The sequence below is a fragment of the Ornithodoros turicata genome, chromosome 8 (assembly GCF_037126465.1).
Source record: "Ornithodoros turicata isolate Travis chromosome 8, ASM3712646v1, whole genome shotgun sequence".
Lineage (NCBI taxonomy): Eukaryota > Metazoa > Arthropoda > Arachnida > Ixodida > Argasidae > Ornithodoros > Ornithodoros turicata.
Genome location: NC_088208.1, coordinates 23322801 through 23343671, shown reverse-complemented (window position 1 = coordinate 23343671; position 20871 = coordinate 23322801). Strand labels below are relative to the sequence as shown.

Below are 20871 nucleotides of genomic sequence, written 5' to 3'. Positions count from 1 at the left end.
ACTTTTCTGTGGAGTAGCGGGTAGTGGTATTTCGGTACTTAGTTTTGGTAGCGGGTACAACACTGCTTACACGCATCTAGCAGACGACACTATCGGCCCTGTCGTCTGCTATGCAATGTGTTGTGACTGAGCCGCAGAATATCCCCTATGTTTAGAACAGCAAGAAAAGACATTACGTTCAGCGCTCGCGCTCACGTGGCAAGAGAAAGCTATGACGTCTTGCGCATCTTCCGTTGGAATGTTCTAGGGAATATCGCGCGTATGAAGACATACACGGTAAAGTGCAAATTTTTTTTCTCGCGGAGTGAAACATGCCGTTGCCTTGAGAGCAATACAAAAGGAACGGGATTCATCGGTTGTGTCGTTCGCGATTTATGATCGATAGAAGAAGCGCGGTTTACGTTCACCCTCTCCTCCTCCTAAGGCTGCTAGTGCGGAGCGTACGCCCATTGGTCCTAGTTTGGCTTCTAGTTGGCTCCTAGCCAATCATCATCTCGAATGACATCCTCCTCTCTCTTGATTTGTTGGAAACGGAAGGCGCACGCATTTCTGTGACGATTCGCGGCAACTGTCACGAAAAGGCGTACCCCCGCGCTTTCCGCAAATCAGGAGCATTTTTAGAAAACCCTTTTGTTACAATTAATATAATTGCGCAAACGTCACAACAAGGTGTTACTCATCCTGTTTTCAAGAAATTAGGAGATAACAATGTCATCTGAGATGTTGGTTCGTTGGGACCATGTTATGCGGTGAAGTGCAGGTGCAGCTTTGCTCTCCTCGACGAACTCATGCATCCTCTACGCATCTCCGCCCTTCACCCTCTATCCTCCATCCGTATTTTTTCTTTATTTTTGGCTATAGTCGTGACGACGCCCCCTTCTGTGTGGCAAACAACGGCGAGCCGATCCTGCCATCCCCCCCCCCCTCCCTCCGCAGATGCGAGCTGATTTCTGAGTCATACATTTGTCAATCAATCAATAAATCATTTATTTGTACGGGTATTTCCAACATTGAAGCGCATGACGTCAAATACGTCACGTGTGCTATGGTACCCACCCTGTAGATGAGATGCCGCAGCCTCCCAGACAAGTGTGACACCAATTGCCCGTCGCTCCCAAACGAGGTTCGATGAACCTTACCTTTCACCCTCGTCAATCGAACGCGCACATTTGTGACCACCGTCTGACTAATGAGCCTAATGAATAGAGGACCGTTCCCCTCGAGATCGGCAGCGAATACCGTCTCGGTTGTTCAAGACCCATTTGAAATCAGCGCCGCACCGCTAATGCATTTCGTTCGAGGTTTCTACGAATTGCACCGCAAACGATTTAAGGTTAGCAAATTACGTGGACCGGGGAGACGTAATCAGGCTACCCGGAGGGAATGATTCCACGCTGGCTGTCTTCTTTGTTTTTAACTGTTGCACTCCGGCAGCTGGGGGTGACGCTCATGTACACTCTTAAAGGAGCGCGGAAACAACTCGAGAACACATATATATGTCGGAAGAAATAGAAATTAGGATTACAAGCCCTGGGACGCACATTCGCACAAAAACTGCGGATGTAACGCGCAATCCTGGAGCGCGCGAGAGCATTCAATCTCGCCTCGTGGGTCTCTGAAAACCTGCTCCCCTCGGCTGCCAGTCTGCAACGTCATGTCCCTTGCCAATAGACATCTCCCTGTTTGTAAACCAATGACGTCATAATGTTCGACAGCGCCACCAATTTGGTAGAGTTGAACTACGGTCGAAGCTAGGGAGCGTACAAGGTCCCGCCCGAAAACCACGGTCTTGAGAAGATTACTATGGTCCCTGAAAGGTACGCGACCTTCGGTCCTACTTTTGTTGCAATAGGATGTCGCGAACAAGTGGTTCAGGTTCAACGTGGTGTTCATTGCAGTCAAAAAGACACACACTCAGACAGAGAACACGCAACACAAAATGCAGTTTGTGTTGTGTCTTCTCTGTCCGAGTGTGTGTCTTTTTGGCTGCAATGAACACCACGTTGAAACTGGAAAAAACGAGCTGGGTATGTGCAATAGAGAATGAACAATTCCCCGTCAATCCTTTTCGTTCAAAATCGCTGTATTTTCCGAGCTTTCAGTATTTTCCTGTGGGCACCGGCAGAGTGGAGGGGCGGCGGGGGAGGAGCGTATTACTGGAGGCTGCGATCGGCTCGCGTGTTTCGTGACGTTTCGTGGCGTTTCTTCAGGGCTGGCGATAGAAAACCGGATCCCTGCCAGGGAACCGGGAACGCCCTCTTGTCGTCACATTGTCCTCAGACTGACATCGTGCATACGTCATTCTCCGAGGGAAAACCTACTTGCGTGAATCTCGTAGTTTTCAGATGCCTACAATAAATCATAGCACTGGAGCAGCCGGAAACTAATGCACGACACTGATGAAATTCGAAATACACTACCGTCTGCAGCAGAAATCAACGAATCAATGCTTGGTGGTGGGGGTAGTGGTGGTGGTACTGGTGGTGATGGTGGTGCTGAAAGAGCTCGCCGTTGTCGGCCTCACAGAGGAGGACAACGTCGCGACTAACGACCTGGGGTAATCTGCGTCCTGGGCAGACTTCTACGGGAAGTGTGCCGACACCTGTCTGACAGCGTCTGAGGAAAACTCAGAAAAACCCAAGACATCACAGCCGGCACCAAGAATTCGAACCCAGGTACCTCCCAGTACCCAATCGATGCTTTGAGAGCAAACCATCCCTGTAAAACAGAAGTTCATCACATAACACGGGGAAGCCCAACCGTTGCATAGAATGGTGGCGCTGTCGCTCGTAACTTTTGACATATACCCCTTTTTGCGACAATTGACATAATTGCATAAGTGTCACAGAGGGTGCATACGCCCCCTCCCCCATTATTTTCAAACGATTTAAGAAAAGAGAAATATATCATCATGATGAGCGCACATTGGGGAGAACTTCTGTCTTTCCACCAGCGGCATGGCCGAGGGGGGAAAAGGTCTTGCTGAAGAGTGAGAGGTGGTGGGTTCGAGTCCTACCACCGGCTGTGCTGTCTGAGGTTTTCCCGAAACTTTGCAGACGAACGTCGGCAAAGCTCCCTCTGAAGTCGGCCCAGGACGGCCCATACAAACCCTCTCCCCTGTCCCCCACTTCTTCGTGCTGTCCTCTCTCCATCTGTCCACGTCTGTACGCCACTCGTAGCCACAGTTGCTTCGCGGCGCTAACAAGGAAGAGATAAAAAGTTCTATCTTTTGGATGCAGCTTTTGTGGAGTCGAAACCAATTTCTCCGACTTCCTTCGTGTTTTCTTTTTTTGATTTCGTGTTAGCACCGCGAAATAACTGTGGCTATATGAGCGGCGTACAGATGTGGATAGGTGGAGAGAGGACACCAGGAAGGAGTGGGGGTACAGGAGGGGTTAGTATGCGTCCTGGGCAGTCTTCAGGGGGAACTGTGTCGACATTCGTCTGGAAAGTCTTCGGAAAACGCTGGGAAAAACCTCAGGCAGCACAGCCGGTGGTAGGGTTCGAACCCAGCACCTTCCAGTCTTCACCATGACCTTGGCTATCATCAACGAGCGGGAGCCGCTGGTTGTTTTCCTCCTGCACAACATAAATCTGCGTCCTCTAATCTATTTTTTTTCCTTTTTACTCGAGAGAGAAATAATTTCAAGTTCAGGTCCTCCACTTCTTCAATAAATCACTGCCGGCGCGTGTGCTGGTCAGATATAGGGGTCACGGAAGTAGGTCGCCCCCGCTTAAATTCTTCCACGCCGTCCTCTTCGTCGTTGGTGTCCCGCGCCACACAGAGGGGGGGGGGGGGGCTTTAGTGAGACACGATACGCGACTAACCACCCTTAATTACTGTGCGCGCCATGCAGGAACAGTTGAACGAAACTGGGATGGCTATGCGCGTTCCCTCCGACAGAGAAGCATCCCTCGACAAGCTTGGTAATTAAACCGGTGTGTGGCGTGCGGGATGGAGAATAAAGAGATGGTTGTGTAACACGCTGAATAGTTGCATTTAAAAAGAAAAAATACCACGATGAGTTCCTTTCAGACACGGGGAGTAATGCACTGCATCTCGGTAATGATGGCTGGCTTGGAGATTGCTATGCGGTGACCTTCTGTTGTGATAGTGTATACTGTAAGAGTCGTCGATCATATTGCGTGGAACATATTTTCGCCTTTTTGGTGGAGGTCTTCGTTGAGAAACAAGCGGGCGCTGTGTGCTCGGACATTGCATACAGTGAACCCTCGTTAATATGACACTACCACCGTTCCTACATATTTTGGTCATACAGCGAATTGTCATACAAGCGAGTTACGGACCTTCCGTTCGGACCGGATAGACTGCTTCGTTCCGGACATTCTTACGTGCAATGCTTTGGCGATCCGAAAAGCGCATGGGTAATCCCGAGGACATTGGCGCCCTACTGTAACACGTCTCACACTCTTCCTGAGGTATGTGGTAGCCTCTCCCTGTGTCTAGTCTTCGGTCACGGGATGCGGTCATAATTACGAGAGGATAACACCTGTGTTTGGCCGTAGTACTTGTGACAAAAAATCTTGGTCATAGTCGGATAAGCGGGTTGTCGTACTGACGAGGTGGGTTTACATGGCGGTCCAACTCCTTACCAAGAAAAACTGCCATAAAGCGAGTAAGTCAGATTATCAGTGGTCATATTAACCAGGATTCACTGTACGAGGTCACTCTAGGTCGCCAGAAGAACCCCAGGTATGTAGCCTCGTCCGAAGAAGCAGCAGCTCGGTCGCATACGAAATTTCACACTGGTGTTGTTGCACTTGTTATTACGGTACTTACCATGTCCATATTCGGAGTCAGCTTATTTATAGGAGGCATATAGCGACAAGGAACAAAGCAGAGAGACGGGACGAGTCGCACTTTCAACCTTTACTATGCGATTGCGGAGACGCAAACACACAAATAGAATAGATAAGAAAACCTATGGTGAACCCTTGCGGCAAACAAGACAAATTTTTCGTGATAAGGCGACCCATTATCACCCAAATTAGAGTCACTAAACAAGCTTCACTTCAGAGTACCGACACTGAGGTACAAAGGAGAGCAAGAGCGCCATGTTATTTCCGCACCCCACCGGTACCATTCCCAGTTAGAGCCACGTAGCTTATTTAGTGGATCTATCCCCAGTTGAGGATCAAAGACGTCTAACATAATGCTCGCTGTAGGATAGAGAATCGTGTATGATTGTTGTGCGATAATCCATCTATTGTCCACCAGGAAGTCAAGGTGAGCTCAAGGCCTTCAACCTTGATGAGCTGCTTGCAAGAGAAAGGAACATTTCACCCGTGCACGATAGATGGCATCGTGCGCTAAGGTGGGCGTGCGCGTGGCTACCGGGGCGCGGAAACAAGATTGCGCATGATCGCTCTTGGAACTCCATGTCGATACTCTGAAGCGAAGCTTATGTAGTGACTCCAACGCAAACCAAATAGCTCTGCCGATAAGATCTTCAAGTTTCTCCGATAATACAGCAGTTGGAGAGCTGATACATTGGTTCCTTTGCTTGTTTATGTGGCAGGCCTCAACAACTTGCCTGACGTCCTTGAAGTTAAAGATAACCTTAGTAGAAGTGAAGTCCGATGTTGCACCCGCAGGCCGCTACATGAGCCGCCATGTGTGATGTGGTGGTATCACCAGAGCTGACTTTATTGCCATGCTCTCTGAGCCGCTGGTTGAGGCACCTGCCTGTCTCGCCTATGTACAGCCTATGTACGCCTCTGTATGTACTGCCTGCCTCGCATTTTCCTGTTTACCACGAGGGTTCACCATATAGGTGTGTTCGTCTATACTATTTGTGTATTTGCGTCTCTGCAATTGCACAGTAAAGGTTGAAAGTGCGACTCGTCCCGTCTCTCTCCTTTGTTCCTTGTCGCCATATGCCAGCTATGTATGTCACTTATTTAGAGTAAACAGTATCCGCTTCGTGGGTACTTAATTGCGCGAGCTTTTGGCGCTCACAAAAAACGCACAAAAAAAACTATTTTACAGTAGTTACTGTAAAATTTCACTGTACGTAGGTTAATGCACTAAGACAGAGCATTGGGGAAGCTGGTGCATGAATCCAGTGGATGAAGCAGCACCAGAACGCATCACAAAGAGTGAGACGGACAACACAACCGCTGCGCGTGTCAGCGGTTGTATTGTCTCTCTCTCTTTGTAATGTGTTCTGGCGCTGCTTCATTCACTGGATGTAGGTTAATCAACCTCATGTCACTTCTCCGAGCAAACACATAACGCGCACTGAAAACAAGGCCGCGAAATATACGCGAGCAGACGCAATTACCTTAATTCGTTAACCCGCCGCGTGGAGTCTCCGAAAACGGCGAGTAAGTATACGCGGCTCTTTTCCATAAGGACAGAACGTCAAAAACAAAACACCCGCGACGCTATATACCTCCGGTGACATAATGGAAGTGCTTAAAACTTCCGGTCTCGTGCACTTCCCGTTTGCTTCGACGTTGTCCGCATATAAGCTCCCCGTCTCCCCCCATTGGCTGGCCGCCGCGGACCACTTCGTCGTTCGATGGCTTCGAAGTCGAGCGAAAAAAAAAAATGCGTCCGCTTGGCAGATTTCTTCTGCTCCAAAAGTGCTAGACGAGCGCAATACGCCCGCGTCACGAAACTATACCGCCCGCGCGAACCCGGTGAAACGAGAAAAGGAAAACCAGCGGCATAGCCCCTCGGTCGTGGTAGCCAAGGTCGTGCTGGAGACTCGGACGTGCTGGGTTCGAATCCTGCCACCGGCTGAGGTTTTCCTTGGTTTTTCCGGCAGACGTTCCCGACGAATGTCGGCATACACTCTTAAAAATGAACTTCACCACATAGCACGCTCCTAGCCAACCATCATCCCGAGTGACATCGTTCTCTCCCCTGATTTATTGAAAACTGGAGGCGTCCACCTTTTTGTGACAATTAACATTTCTACATAAGTGTCACAAACAGGCGTACGCCTCCCGTTTTCAACAAATCAGGAGAGAGAACGATGTCACTCGGGATGATGGTTGGCTAGGAGCGTGCTATGTGGTGAAGTTCATTTTTAAGAGTGTAGTTTCCCCCTGAAGCCTGCCCAGGACCCGTACTAATCCCCCTGTCCGCACTCCTTCCTGCTGTCCTCTCTCCGTCTGTCCACGTCTGTACGGCGCTCATGGCCACAGTTGTTTCGTGGCACTAATATGGAATCGAAGAGAAAGAAAAGAAAGCGTTATATGTCAAGGCGCGTCAAAGTGTTATAGAGGAAGGTTTTACCCTGAACCCGGAAGCAAGCAGCTCAGCAGGGCGATATCCTCCGTATTCCACCTGATCACGAGGTGAAGAAAAAACGAAAATGTGATGTCCCGGAGGAAGAAAAGGGAAATCGGGTACCGGTATTTTTGGCGCTTGTTTTTCGGCATTTTTCGGCAAATGCCGAAAACGCGAAACCCTAGTAATTAGTCGTCTGGTAGTTTAATGCTCTTTCCCACAGGACGTCCGTCAAGCGTTCGATGAAATGGCGTTCGATGAAATGGCGTCGATGAAACGGCGTTCGATGAAATGGGCGGACACCTTAGTGCTGCACTCGCAGCATTTTTAAAAGTATATACGTATGTATAAATAGGATTTAAAAAAACCTGTATAGAGCATGTTGCGCCGGTCAGGCTTCCCTCTTGCGGGGCAGGCTTACCTCTGTCTTAGAATACACGTAAATGTTTTTGTAGTTGCTTTTGTACGTCTATTGCTTGCCGGTCGGGTATAGTGCTCCGTACAGAAATCCCTTGAGTTATTGATTGATTGCTTGAGAAAAGAAAAATATGAACCGGCTGCTCCAGTACACGTGAATAGAAAAGTAAGTAGAAGAACCACGCGGGGAAAAAAACGGAAAAAGCCCAACTCATGCCTCGAGTTATTAGAGTAGCTCCATAGCATACAAAGTGCGGCAAGCTTCTCAGCTGAACCTTAAATCTAGCTTCTCCTGAGTGCAGTTTCCATCATCGTGGGTGAAAATTGCGTTCAGCACGTCCACTTTCAGAACCCGTATGTCTTCATGTCCTGAAAGCATTACCCTCGAGTGCGCCACGAAATTAGTGGGGCAGGAAGACAAAGTGTCATTGCCAGCCTCTTACCCTGCGTCGTCAGCTCTACCTCCTAAAGAGCCATTTAAAGAGGCCAAGTTAACGCTCGCTGCCAGTAAACGGATGCAATGCGTGTGGAAATGGACGGTGCTCGTCGCACGTTTTCTGGATTGGATTATCCACAGAGCGTGAAATGTCCTGCACAGGACATGTGCCTATATTTTCGAACACTGTCATCATCAAAAAATAAAACAATCAACGTTTGAGAACCTTGCCACACACTAACTCTAAAAACATCACTCTTAGAAATGAACTTCGCCGCATAGCACGCTCCTAGCCAACCACCATCTCGAATGATACCGTTATCTGCTCTGATTTGTTGAAAACGGGAGGTGTACGCCTTTTTGTGACACTTATGCTGTTCATAATTGTCACAAAAACAACAAATGCCACGAATGATAGGGTTATTGACTGTTTCGAAGAGAGATGGGGCGTATTCCTTTTTGCTGCCATTACCATATATACCTAGAGTTACACACAAAAAGGCGTACGCCCCCTCTCTCTCTTCGAACAAGAAGCGATAACCATATCACTCGTGGCAATGGTCGGCGGGCACCGTGCTATGCGGTGAAGTTCTGTTTTTAGAGTGTAGGGGCAAACAATGGGGTAATTTTAGTCCTCTAGGGGATTGAATCGATTACTATAAGCGCCTTTCGGGACTAAATGCACGAAAGGTTATTAAAATTCAGAGACTACTTGTAGTGCTGTGGAGCAAATCTCGGAGGATCAAAAGGGGGGAGTAATTGCAATCTACACTCTTAAAAAAGAACTAAAAGCACGCTGACACTTTTTTGTGACACTTATGCAGATACGATAAATGCCAAAAAAAGGGGGCCACGTTTCCACAAATCAGGAGCGATATAACGGTACCGTTATGTGTCTTGGTTGGCCTTCAGCGTGCTATGTATGTGGTGGAGTTCCGTTTTAGAAGTGTGAGGGAGTAGAAGCTGTAGGTTGCTCCGCAATTCGCTCATTATGTTTTCTTATAATTCACTATTCTTCGCGGGACTAACAAGAACCCTGTCAGCCATTTGACGAAACGTCAGCGCCTGCTGGTGGAGGGTATCGAACCCGTACCTCTGTGATTGCGGGTCAGGGGTGCTGCCGTTGCACTACGCCGCCACCGCGCTCTCGTCAACGTATCAATGCCTCGTTCAAAAAGACGCGGACATACATATGTAAGATTAATACACACTGTACATAGACAAGACATACACACCGTGAAGATTAACGCAGAGGTGTAAGATGATGTGAATGGGACACATTGATATAAATACATCAACGTGTGTTAGTGTGAGAGTGCGCGGAGAAAAATTCCTTGATACAACAACAACATATAAATCATGACTATGATATGGGGTGACTCACGGCTAGAGATCAGTACACTATAGCTTTAGGGAATAGCAAGACGGCGGGCTGCATGGCTAACCTTTCCCCTTTTATCTGTCCTCTTCCTTTCTTTCCTTTTTTTTCTGCCAATAAATTCCCCCCATGCAAATATATTAGGGTGTCAATGTGACAATGCATTGATACAGGTATGCCAGTGTGAAAGTGCTTGGAGGAACTGCTTACATACAAAAATGTCAATGTGCAAGTGCGTGGAGGAGACTGCATTGATACAAATGTCAGCGTGAGAGTGAATGGGGGAAAATACAGATACACACATGTCAAAGTGTGTCAATATGAAAGTGTATGAAGGAAAAGAAAATGAATTGATACAAATAATGTCAACGCTTGTCAATGTGAGAGCCCCTTGAGGAAAATGCACTGCCACAAATAGGTCAATGTGAGAGCGCACGAAGGAAAATGTAACAGCGAATATGACATGAGTGAGTCAATGTGTGTCCATGGCTTCTAGAACGAGGCATTGGTATTTTGATGCGAGAGCGATGACACGGCGTAGTAGAAGCAAACTGATGAAGTGGGATTCGTATGTCTGTGTCTTTGTTGCTGCTTCAAGATGAGTAGTGGCAGCACACAGAAGTAGACTGAGGCCGCACTGGAGCTCACCTAACCGGCAGTCAGAGAGCTCTGGGTTCGATTCCCACCACCTCGCACTCGCACACTTTTCGCGAACTGACGTGCTTGAGATCATTGCTTTGGCGTCGAAGGCACCTCGAACAAGAGCGCGCTCAGCGGAGGCGGTCTCTCCCTGCTCCTTTGGGCGTCTTGTGACGTCAGATCAGCCGAGCACTTTTATTTGCTGCCGAGAATCGTCTGCTACGGCGCGGGAGCAGGGCGACCGGTCGCCTGCTCTGCCTCAGAGGCGGGACTGGCGGCGCCAAAAGCAAAGAAAGTAATAAGGGAGCGTGCCTCACTATTGGTCGGCCGACGTGACGTCACAGACTGGCAGCCGAAGAAAGCAGCTTTTCTGACACGCGAGAATAAAAGCTCTCCTGCACACCAGAATCACTGCACTCGCAGTTTTTGTGCAAATATGTATCCCAATGATTGGCATCCCGATTTCTGCTCTTCCTAACAACACGTACATGATATTAATTACCTTATTTTTTTTTATTTACTACATTCACCTCATCGACTCTGACAACCTTCAAGCGACAAATTCCACAATCCTCACAAGCAGCATGCTACAAACATCCCGTTTCAGTCTTCCACTTCTCCCCTCTTCCACTTCTCTACTCTCCTCCACTTCCTCACCGCGTTCTCTTTCATTATTCTCTTATTATTTCTTCCCACCCTCTGCAAAGCACATCCATTTCCATCAAGAATGCGAGCACCCTTCGCCTAAGTCGTGATTGATCGTGCACACCGTCACTGTTCCAGCGTCAACCCTTCACACCGTTTACCTGGTCTTGAAAGAATCGGGGCTCTGGGTCTTCGCAGGGGGTCGGTGACGTGGGCGTTGTATCGATCAGGTGGCTCGATAATCGATGTTTGGGAACTGAACGCAATGAGCACGCCGAGTCACCTAGTTCGCCCTCCCTGTCGCCCTCCCTGTCGCCCTCTCTCTCTCTCTCTCTCTCTCTCTCTCTCCGTAGTGTATACGCATCCCTATTGCTTCTCTCGTTGCACATTATTTGCTTTCTGCTTTCCTCTTTTTCTTTCTTTTTTTTTCCTGCACCGTTTTTTTTATATTATTATTAAATGCTCTTCTGAATATCACTCCTTTCGCAGTTGTCACTGCGAAACGGGCCTGTTGCTTCTAATTGTGAGAATGATGTACCTAATATACTTCCTTTTTGACCAGGAAACGTCCGTAGGTTCGGTTTGGTAGCAAGGTCAAAATTTACGATGCAACAAAATTATACAGAATTTAATGACGCTATAACTGAGTAATAAACCGATAGCAAACAACGAGCTAAATCCAGATAGGCTACACGTGTAAGATTATAGATAACAAGGTCATTGCGGCGGCTGGCGCAATCTCTGGGTGTGGTGGGCGCGTGCGAGAGAGACGGAAATATAGGGGTACGCGTACTTTGCGGGCAGTTTATCTCGCGAACGCGTGAAGGCAGGACGCCGATCGAGGTGTCGTTGGAAAGCACTTGAGAGGTTCTACCTGGGTCTTAAGCGATATCGGCTACAACGACAATAACAAGTACTTTATAAATTTGCAAAATCGAAATATCGAAATTTTGCCAGAATGTCGGCACATATGAAACTAAAATATGATCAGAATCGAGGGAAATGGCAATCAGAAGAAACGGCGTCGCAACAGGAATCCAAAAAGCCCACAAAGTCCAGCACCGAGCGATTACGAGGAGCTACGGGAGCACCGAAGAAGACTAGCGTCGGATGCAAATTCGACTGCCGGCGCGCACAGCGAACCCTTACCCTCTACCAGCGGGGCAACTTAGACTCGTGCGAGTGTGAAGGTGACCTACAAAGACGATGGAGAGTATCCAGAGGGGGCACCGCGGAGGAGCAAGAACCGAGCAACGGAATCGGAGATCGTGAAGTTTTCATGTAAAATTTTGGAAGGCTATGAGATGTATTCGCTTGTTATGCCAACTCGAATTCTGGCACTCGTCTACACTCTAAGAAGAAGAAGAAAAAATTGCGCACTGGCGAGCAATTACAGCTTCTAGTCTTCTAGATTGCAATCCCTTTCCATTTTAGCCTCATCCCCTTGATCTTCTCTCCCAGGCACAGCAAATATTTCGTCGCTAATAATCCCCTAACTTCGCACGAACTTCCGTGCATTTGGCCCTAAAGCGACTAATGGATCCAGCAATGCATTTAGACCCTAAAAGAACCGAAACAACTCCCTTATTTCTCACTGTGTGGCAGTATATTGAAAGTATGCGATAATGCTCTCTCGGCAAAGTTAATCCCACACACAGGGTTGCCTAGCGGTCCCTATCACAGTACCTAGTAACAAAATGGTAATACAATAAAAAGAAATCAATCAATCGATCAATCAATCACAATGACGTAAATAAGGAAATATTCGAACCAACTGTGCTGCATCTCTATAATGGCTCGACTATAATGGAGTGGCTTGGGACTAACATGTCCATCTTTGTCTTTGACTAATCAATCAATCAATCGTCCCTATAATAACTGATGCCACAAAGTGACCCACATCAAGGCCAACAGAGACAGACAACGGACACAATCGACTGAAATAGACGAAGAGGGGCGCAGTCGTGAAGAACTAAAGAAAAATCGATGGGGCATCCTTTTAATGGATAGCGTGCATGCACAGATGTATGGGAAACACGAAACGAATGTGTTTGTGCTTGCCTTGAAATCGAAGGTATGACGTTATGTGTGGAACATAAGGCACTCCCGTTATCAGCCAGGCAAATACGAACGAGACAAACGGAGACCAATATAATTGTCTCGGCAGATCCTTGCGTAGTACGTTCCAACAACGACGACGACGACTTTATATAATGATTACGATTGGGGAGTTTCACCGCCAGGGGCGATATATACTCTGCCCCACTGCTGGCGGTAATGTAGATATACGTTCGATTCGAGTTTAGGTTCGCTTATTCGGGGACCGATCGAAAGATATCCAGAACGCACTCATTCATTCTGGAAGGGGTTCAAGCCACCACAGAAGTTTTCTGTGCCGAATACGCATTTAAGCCAGGGAAGAGACATGTGGAGGAAACATCGCGGGAATATTAACTTTGGAACCGTAGAAATACATATTGCCACACGGGTCTGATAGGCCTATGTTCGTGGATGAAAGAAGAGATGGAAGCTAAAAAAACATCGAGGAGTACGCTCTATCAACGTGAATGATGTATCTACTCCATAGACGACCCTCTGTTTACAAACGTGTGACGTCACGAGAAGACTGGTTGGAGGTTATATTTTGCCCTGGTGGGCAAGAAGCGGGAAAAACGCGTTCGGCTGATAAAATTGATAGTGCCCACCAGCATGTTTTACGCGGCGGCGTTACGTAATCAATGACGTAGGAGCTCAGGTAGTCTATTGGCGGCGAGACCCTCACTAGGGGCGCCACTGTGCCGTCTCTTGGTGGGGATCCCCGTTTCGGTTTCGTTTCTGTTACTTACAGTAAAAACTGTCATATTGGAATAAAAATGCGATTTACTTGGAACACATATGTCGTTTTCTTCATGAATCACCAGGAACTATCAATGCTGGACAGCCCCTAACACGTGCAATGCCTTTATACGCAATGCGAGAATACTGCCCGGGGACATCCCCACGACAAGGTTCGTTCAGTGAACACCAGGGGGCGACTCCCAAACTTCTCGGCGCCAATAGACGACCCGCACCACTACGTGCGGGTCGTCATTGGTCACGTAACGCCGCCGCGCAAAGCATGCTGGTGGGCAGTATCAGAGGGTCGTCTATAGCGCTTAAAGCTCCGTGCCAAGGTAAGGAAGTAAAAATCGGAAATAGTTGAAAAAATATTGAAGAAAGATACATGTGGTGCACTGTAAAAAAAAAAAAAATCTATAATTCTACAAGAAAGTCACTGCTAACTGCGTTTTCGACATATGTGCCGTAAAGTAGTTATTGAAAAAAAAATATATATATATATATATATATATATATTTTGAGTGCACACTGCACAGCTCGCGTAAGCGAAAAGAGAGCTACTTACATTAAAGGAATATTAACCTGCCAAAGCCCAGTCCGGAACTGTGCAACGAGCACACCAAACGGGGTGGGGGGGGGGGATATATTTACTAGACCAAAGAAAAAAAAACGGAGGGAAAGGTCAGCCAAACGAGACGTCGTGGCTTGCTATTCCTCAAAGAAAAAATAAATAAATGAAACTAAATAAACGGATTTTGTACAGCATATATAGGTTACGGCATATATTTGCAGGCAACAGAGTTGACAGTCACTTGTACAGTAAAATTAGGGATTTTTTTTTTCTTACAGTGTAACGTGCCAAAAAAATCGTATGAGAAAACGTACGTGTCTGAACACTATGGGGTCAACGCTGTTCATCTAACAACGTAACACCCGGGAACTCTATAGTTACGTGTCACGTCATGCATTGTCATTTGGTATGGACAGCAACTATATACGTAGTAAGCGTAACGTCAACACTCTCCTGCTTCTCCAGAGGTGGGCCAGCCGTCGGATGGAAAACCTCTCCTTTGATCATTCAACCGCCAAACTTTTTTGTCAAATGTAATATATTTAACGCGGATAAACTCTACCGCTACTTACTAGGAAAAACAGTGCGTTGTACAACGAAACCAATCTAATACACAGTTTCTGTCCCTGCGTGACCTTCAAAGACACGTGCCGCGCTACCAGACGCGTGTTATTGATAGATGGAGCGTTCCTGGATGCCGAACATCTTACGATGATCAATGACGCAGAGTCGCCGTGCCTAGATTGCTGAATGAATTACTTACACAGTCCCTTGATCACGACGTCGTCACCGTTCGTACATTTAAGAAATGCCTAATGTGGCAGCTTTAGTCATATATCCAATAGACGACTTCAGGAAATCCCAGGGTGCTTAGCGCCGCTTTGAACTCTGGGAGCTTACTAATACGGAAGAAACGGGTGACCTCCAAACTGTTTCGATTTCTCCCCTACCGGTCTATTCTCAACGGCGTGTCAAGGTCAGCGAAAGCGAAACGTGAAGGATTATCCTTCGTTCCCCCACTCAGTAAGCGCCCAGGATGCATTGCGTGCGCAAGGAGCACTGGGATTTTCTGAAATCGTCTAATCCGCGCGTTTCATCCCGTTTCTTTTATTTTGTTTTGTTTCACATACACATTGCAATTTCGCTGAATAAAATGAAAACACCTCTCTTGCAATTGCTATATGTTGCCACTCGACAATTCGTTGATTCAATTGGTGTAAAAATGCTCTCTTGTGTTAACCACTGAACGCATGTACTTTTTGTAACTTTTTCTTTCTTTCGTTACTGGTTGTTTTGATTTGATTAAAAAAACAACACAAATGTACAGTTGACTATTGCCCTCTGTGGTTCTGTAGTGTGCAATCTGCTCCTGTACTATGCGTCAAAACTTGAGGCCAGAAACAGGGGGAGAGGAGGGGGAGGCAAGCGGAACATTGCCGTGCAAAATAAATTAATACGATTATGCTCCAGGTATCCTGAGGAAGATTTTGCCATGACTTCTCAGTGGTTTCCTGAAACTGAATTCGTGAGAAATTGAGTTTTCCCAATTGAACTCCGAAATTTGCCGTCAAACTCACGTGTTTCTTTTCTTTTTTTTCTTTTTTTCACAGAAACAGAAAACGCATGCAGCACGTGTATGTAACGGGATACAATACCTAGCACATCTGAACCGTAGAGACGAAATGATCGTAGGAATTGTTTCGATATAAACAATTTATTAATAAAGCACTGCTTTTCCATCTTTTGGTTATGCAGCAATTAGCCTGTCTCACTGAAATTCGTCTCTTACATTTTCATTCGCGCATGGTATGATCCACAACATGTATGCTCCTAACATAAAATCGGGTATGTATTTGTCTATCGTTTGTGATTTCCACCATTAATTCACCCTCTCACATTAACCTCTTTGAAGTGGGGTAGGGTCCTGTGGCTACCACGAGGAAACATCCCATGTCCCCATCACTTCTGCATCATTTATTGTTGTTGTTGTCTGGGATTTGGTTGTAAATTGAATCTTGGACCACACGCCTAATGTAACGGGTACAGAAGCCTCTTTCGTATTACGCCACGTGCGTCTGAGTACCTCATTTCTATGTATACGAAATGACGTAAAATACAAATACACACAAACAGGCTATAACGAAGAAACAAACCACCGAGAGGCTATAAAAAGCGCTATACATATGTTTATAAGGCACAGGGGCCGCAACAACCACAGGTCAATTCGCCCGACAGGTACTGAGTCCCCAGTGAAACATTCCCACGCGTCTATGCATGCTTTAAATGCATTGTTTGCATAAAATAGTGGGGTACTCTATCCACCCTCTATATTGCACTGTCACCGCAGAGTATAGTTACGTGTGAGGCCCGCGTAAAATATGCAAAGTATACTGCGGGCTGTTTCGCGAAGGAACGTAATATTGTTGTGACCCTTGATATTACGGTCTTATCGTTGCAGACTTTCCCCTGACGAGTGCTGAAGCGGTCGGGATCACGGCCTCGCTAATTATATGCATCTCCGCGGGACTCGGCGTGGCGGGACTGGTGAGGTGAGTTTAAAGCATGGCACGGTCAGAATTTCAAGGAGCTTCCAATTTACTGCCTTCCTTTCAACGAATAAACAATGTGCGTAGTCATTTAAATATATAGCGTCAGTATACATGAGCTCTAAAACTCGGGAAATGTTTTTAACGCGGGAGCCGCACGCGGTGAAGAGATTATCATTGCTGAAAACAGGATCCTGTTTTCATTCCAGGTATGTTAATTTTACTAATTTAATCGTTTAATTAAACGAATTTTAAAGGGCACTAAAATGAAAAATAAAATGGAATGAAATATGTCGTTACCTTGAGACCAACGCAAAAGGAAACGCAATTCATGCGTTGCGTTGATTCGTGATTTATAAGCGAAAGAGCTTTCATTATACGTTTTCCCTCTCCCCCCTTCACATGAAGGCCGAAAATGCGGAACGTGCTCTCATTGGTCTCCGGCAAACGATTTTTGTCCAATCATCGCGGGAGATCGTTTGGGGGCGTCCAATCCGAGGCCTCTCCGCACTGTCGGGATTCTTGGGGAGGAGGGAAAGCGTGCATTGTCACTTTCTTCCGCTCATAAGTCACAAGCGACGTAACCCGTCCCTTTCGTGTGGAGGTAACGGTATCTTTCACTCCGCGAGGAGACATTTTCGCACTTCACTCTAAAAACGACTCCACCACAGGGCACGTTCTGCGCCAAACCAAACCACTGTCACGAATGATACGGTTAGCTCTTCGGTTCGCTTCCCGGATTAAAAGAGCTAAAAACAGACGAGGACAACATACACGGAAGGCGCCTTCCGTGTGTGTTGTCCTCGTCTGTTTCCAACAGGCCTAATTCCACATTTTGAGTACCTTCGGTTCGCTTCGCATTAAACATATCCCCCCACCCCCACCCCGAAGAGAGACGGGGTGTACGCCTTTTTGTGTTATCATATATCCAGATTGACACACACAAAAAAAGCGTGTACGCCCCCCTCTCTCTTCGAATCAGAAGCGGTATCCCTATCATTCGTGGCAATGGTTGGCGCAGAGCGTGCTATGCGGTGAAGTTATGTTTTGAGAGCCTTTTCACCACCCCCACCACTACCCACCCACCCAGTGATTTATTTAGACCCCATCCTACACCCCCTAACACCACCCTCCAATGATCAGTGACACCCCCCTAACGTTTTCAGCTGTGTACCCTTAGCTTTAGACACTAACTATAATAATGACCCCCCCCCCCATTTTTTTTAACACCCCTTCGTGCTTTGGATTCAAGATAAACCACTGCACACCCACCTATGTTTTTAGGGTGTTTAGTGCCTCTTTATAACATAATAGACATTGTAGTGTGAGCGCGTGAAGACTCGTACATTTATAAACAGAAGTTAAAGTGTCTCTATCTTTTCATCACTGATGCCAAAATTAGAAAAAATAGTCGCATACCATCACGTTGTGACGTAAGAGCTCTCTGTATTCATAAATAGTTCCGTCTCAGCTGGAAGCAGGTAAGCAGCCTCCTTACTTGGTAGCAGCGTTGAAGAATCGTTACGAGGTCACGGTTCCCTCGTGAATCGCGATATCTCTCTCTCAACACTTTTTTCGCCGTTTTGACACTGTTCCCGTGGAACACGGGAGGGACATTCTCTGCCGCCAACGTGACTTGCAATGCATCGGCGTGTGCTCTTACGTTACTTCCGCGGAAACTGTGGGATGTTTTCTTTGCTCGTGCCTTCCGAGGCAGAGTAACTCTCTCTCTCTCTCTCTCTCGTCTAAGCACTACCACTTCTCAATCTCATTAGGAGCGACGTCTCGTCCCTGGTGAACTCTCTTTTCATGTAGAATAGAAGAGCTGTTTTCTTGGATGTCTTCACGTCGCGGTGACAGCGCCAAACATGTTTGCTAATGGCTTCAGCGCATGAATGTGGCAGGCAGCGTTGTCAGACGCTGTGTAGCTACTTTTCCCATTTCGTGGTGCGCCCTTATGCGGTGGTACCACGACCCACTAGATTATAACGACGATGTCATAGGCACCCCTACCCGCAGCGCCGCGTTTAGAAGCTAGCGGTGGCGCTACTGATCGGCCCGGTTATTGCTTACTCAATTTCTGCAATACTTTGTACTTCAGCTTACCGTGGTATTTTTGCATAAGCGGTGGATGTCCCGCGGGAGATGCTTCTTTCTAAAGTTGATTATCATCATCATTCTACGTGTTTTCATAGGAGCTATTGCTGTCGTCTGCTACGGTAGTCCTACGTCTGCTTCTACGCGTTCAAAATTCGAATTTCCATTGTCCAATCATGATGTAGATGTCGCGGGCCGATTAGTAGCGCCCCCTAGCGGATCGTGCGGACGGGCTCCTCATAGGGGTTGCCGATTGTGACATGGTCGTTATAATCTAGTAGGTCGTGGGTGGTACGCATTGCGGAACTGTCATATACGTGCCGTTTTCACCGCTTCCGGTTTGGTGCCAAAACGACATCCGGTTTCACAGCAAACACGCTCTGCGCCAACCACTGTGCCGACTGACACAGTTTTCGCTTCGGATTTGAGACGAGAGAGGGGGCGTATACGCCTCCCGTTTTGAACAAGTCAGGAAAGCGAAAGGTATAGTAATTCTGCATGGCGGCTGGTTTCGAGCGTCCTTATTCGCGGAAGGACCGGAAGTCTTCGTGGCACCGGAAGTTGTGGCGGGGGCTTGTTTATGTGAACCCGAGAATGTCATGTATTGACTTTCGCGGCCTTTAATTTTTGTGTGGCGTGAAGAAACGTTACTGCTGGGGCTTGCTGCACATTGTTGCCGGGTATGCTGTTTACGAGGTGAATTTTTTGTCCGAAACGACCGCCACAGGCTCAAGTTGTATATTGACTCTCCTTGTGGTCGCTAGTGAAAATAGATGGAATAGCTTCTACACGATGGTGTTCCCCAGGGGCCCTATTCTCGTCAAAGTAATCGACCTCGATTGTTTTGTGTCTCGCCTGTCCAGCAATCGGCATATCCGGCAACAATGTGCAGCAAGCCCCAGCAGTAACGTTTCTTCACGCCATACAAAAATTACAGGCGAAAGTCAATACATGACATTCTCGGGTTCACATAAACAAGCCCCCGCCACAACTTCCGGTGCCACGAAGACTTCCGGTCCTTCCGCGACTAAGGACGCGTAGAGCCCTGGACCGGCAATCCAGAAGACGTGGGTTCGAGTCCTACAGCTGGCTAACCTTTTCAGTGACTTTCATCTTTCAGCGTGACATTCATCTCTGTTCTTCACGCCTTCTTCACGTAACGACCAATGACAGGAGAGACACAAAGTAATCGAGGTCGATTACTTTGACGAGAGTAGGGCCTCAAGTTACTTCCACCCAATCTGTTCTTGACTGGGTATCCTATGAGCGACTTTATCAGGTAATATACAGGCGGCAAAGAGCGAGAAGGAAAACACAGTCCATGAAGATATCGCGCAAGAAATACAGACAGTGCCCGTGCGTTGACACGAGCGATATTCCCGAGAATAATCCAACGGAAGATGCGAAAAACACTGACCGAGAGGTATATCCTGCGGCACATTCACAAGATATTTCGTAGCAGACGACAGGAAAAGACGCAGAAGGTGTCGTCTGCTAAGTGTCGTCTGTTAAGTGTGAAGTATGTCACTCCCGATGTCGCAGCACGGTGCGAATGCTCAATATAAGATACTGCGGAAGATCCTGCACCGTGCACAGTCTATTGCTTTTTATTCCACTAGAATATTACGTAGGAATGCCTCTCCTGTTAATAGAGAAACGAAGGAAAATTTGTTAGAAAGCGTCAAGGAGGGCGCTAAAAGCCGGACTTCTAGCAAACGGCACGAGCAGACGAGCGCCGGAAGACGAAATATTTGCGGCGAAGAGACAGAACCTTCCCTACTGCGGTGGGAATACGAAGGAAAATGTGACGTAAGACTTAGCTGGTCACGTGCACTATAAGCTATCTCTGACGTTTCTCCTTTCGCGCTCATCCCTTCCGCCAACATCTCCACTCGATAAAGCCGCTCGTGCGGCTAATGTGAGAGTGAAATGTGGAAAGTCAATTTTGAGTGCTGCTATCGTAGTCTCCAGCCAGCTTCTGATTATGAAAGCTGGAGTACGCTGTCTGTAACGGGCACTCTTTTCAGACTGGCTGGTAAGTGC

The 20871-nt window shown here is 47.3% G+C and overlaps 2 protein-coding genes across 2 annotated transcripts in view; one reads left to right on the top strand and one right to left on the bottom strand.

Moving 5' to 3' along the window:
* Positions 1-20871, top strand: part of LOC135366727 (retinal guanylyl cyclase 2-like) — a 129152-nt gene that overhangs the window by 68729 nt on the left and 39552 nt on the right. The window contains exon 4 of the mRNA XM_064599570.1: positions 16644-16734. Within this exon, the coding sequence (XP_064455640.1) occupies positions 16644-16734 (91 nt within the window). The remainder of the gene's footprint in view (positions 1-16643; positions 16735-20871) is intronic.
* The window catches only part of LOC135366725 (protein CWC15 homolog A-like), a 161754-nt gene that overhangs the window by 121429 nt on the left and 19454 nt on the right, over positions 1-20871 (bottom strand). The gene's annotated exons all lie outside the window — the stretch shown is intronic.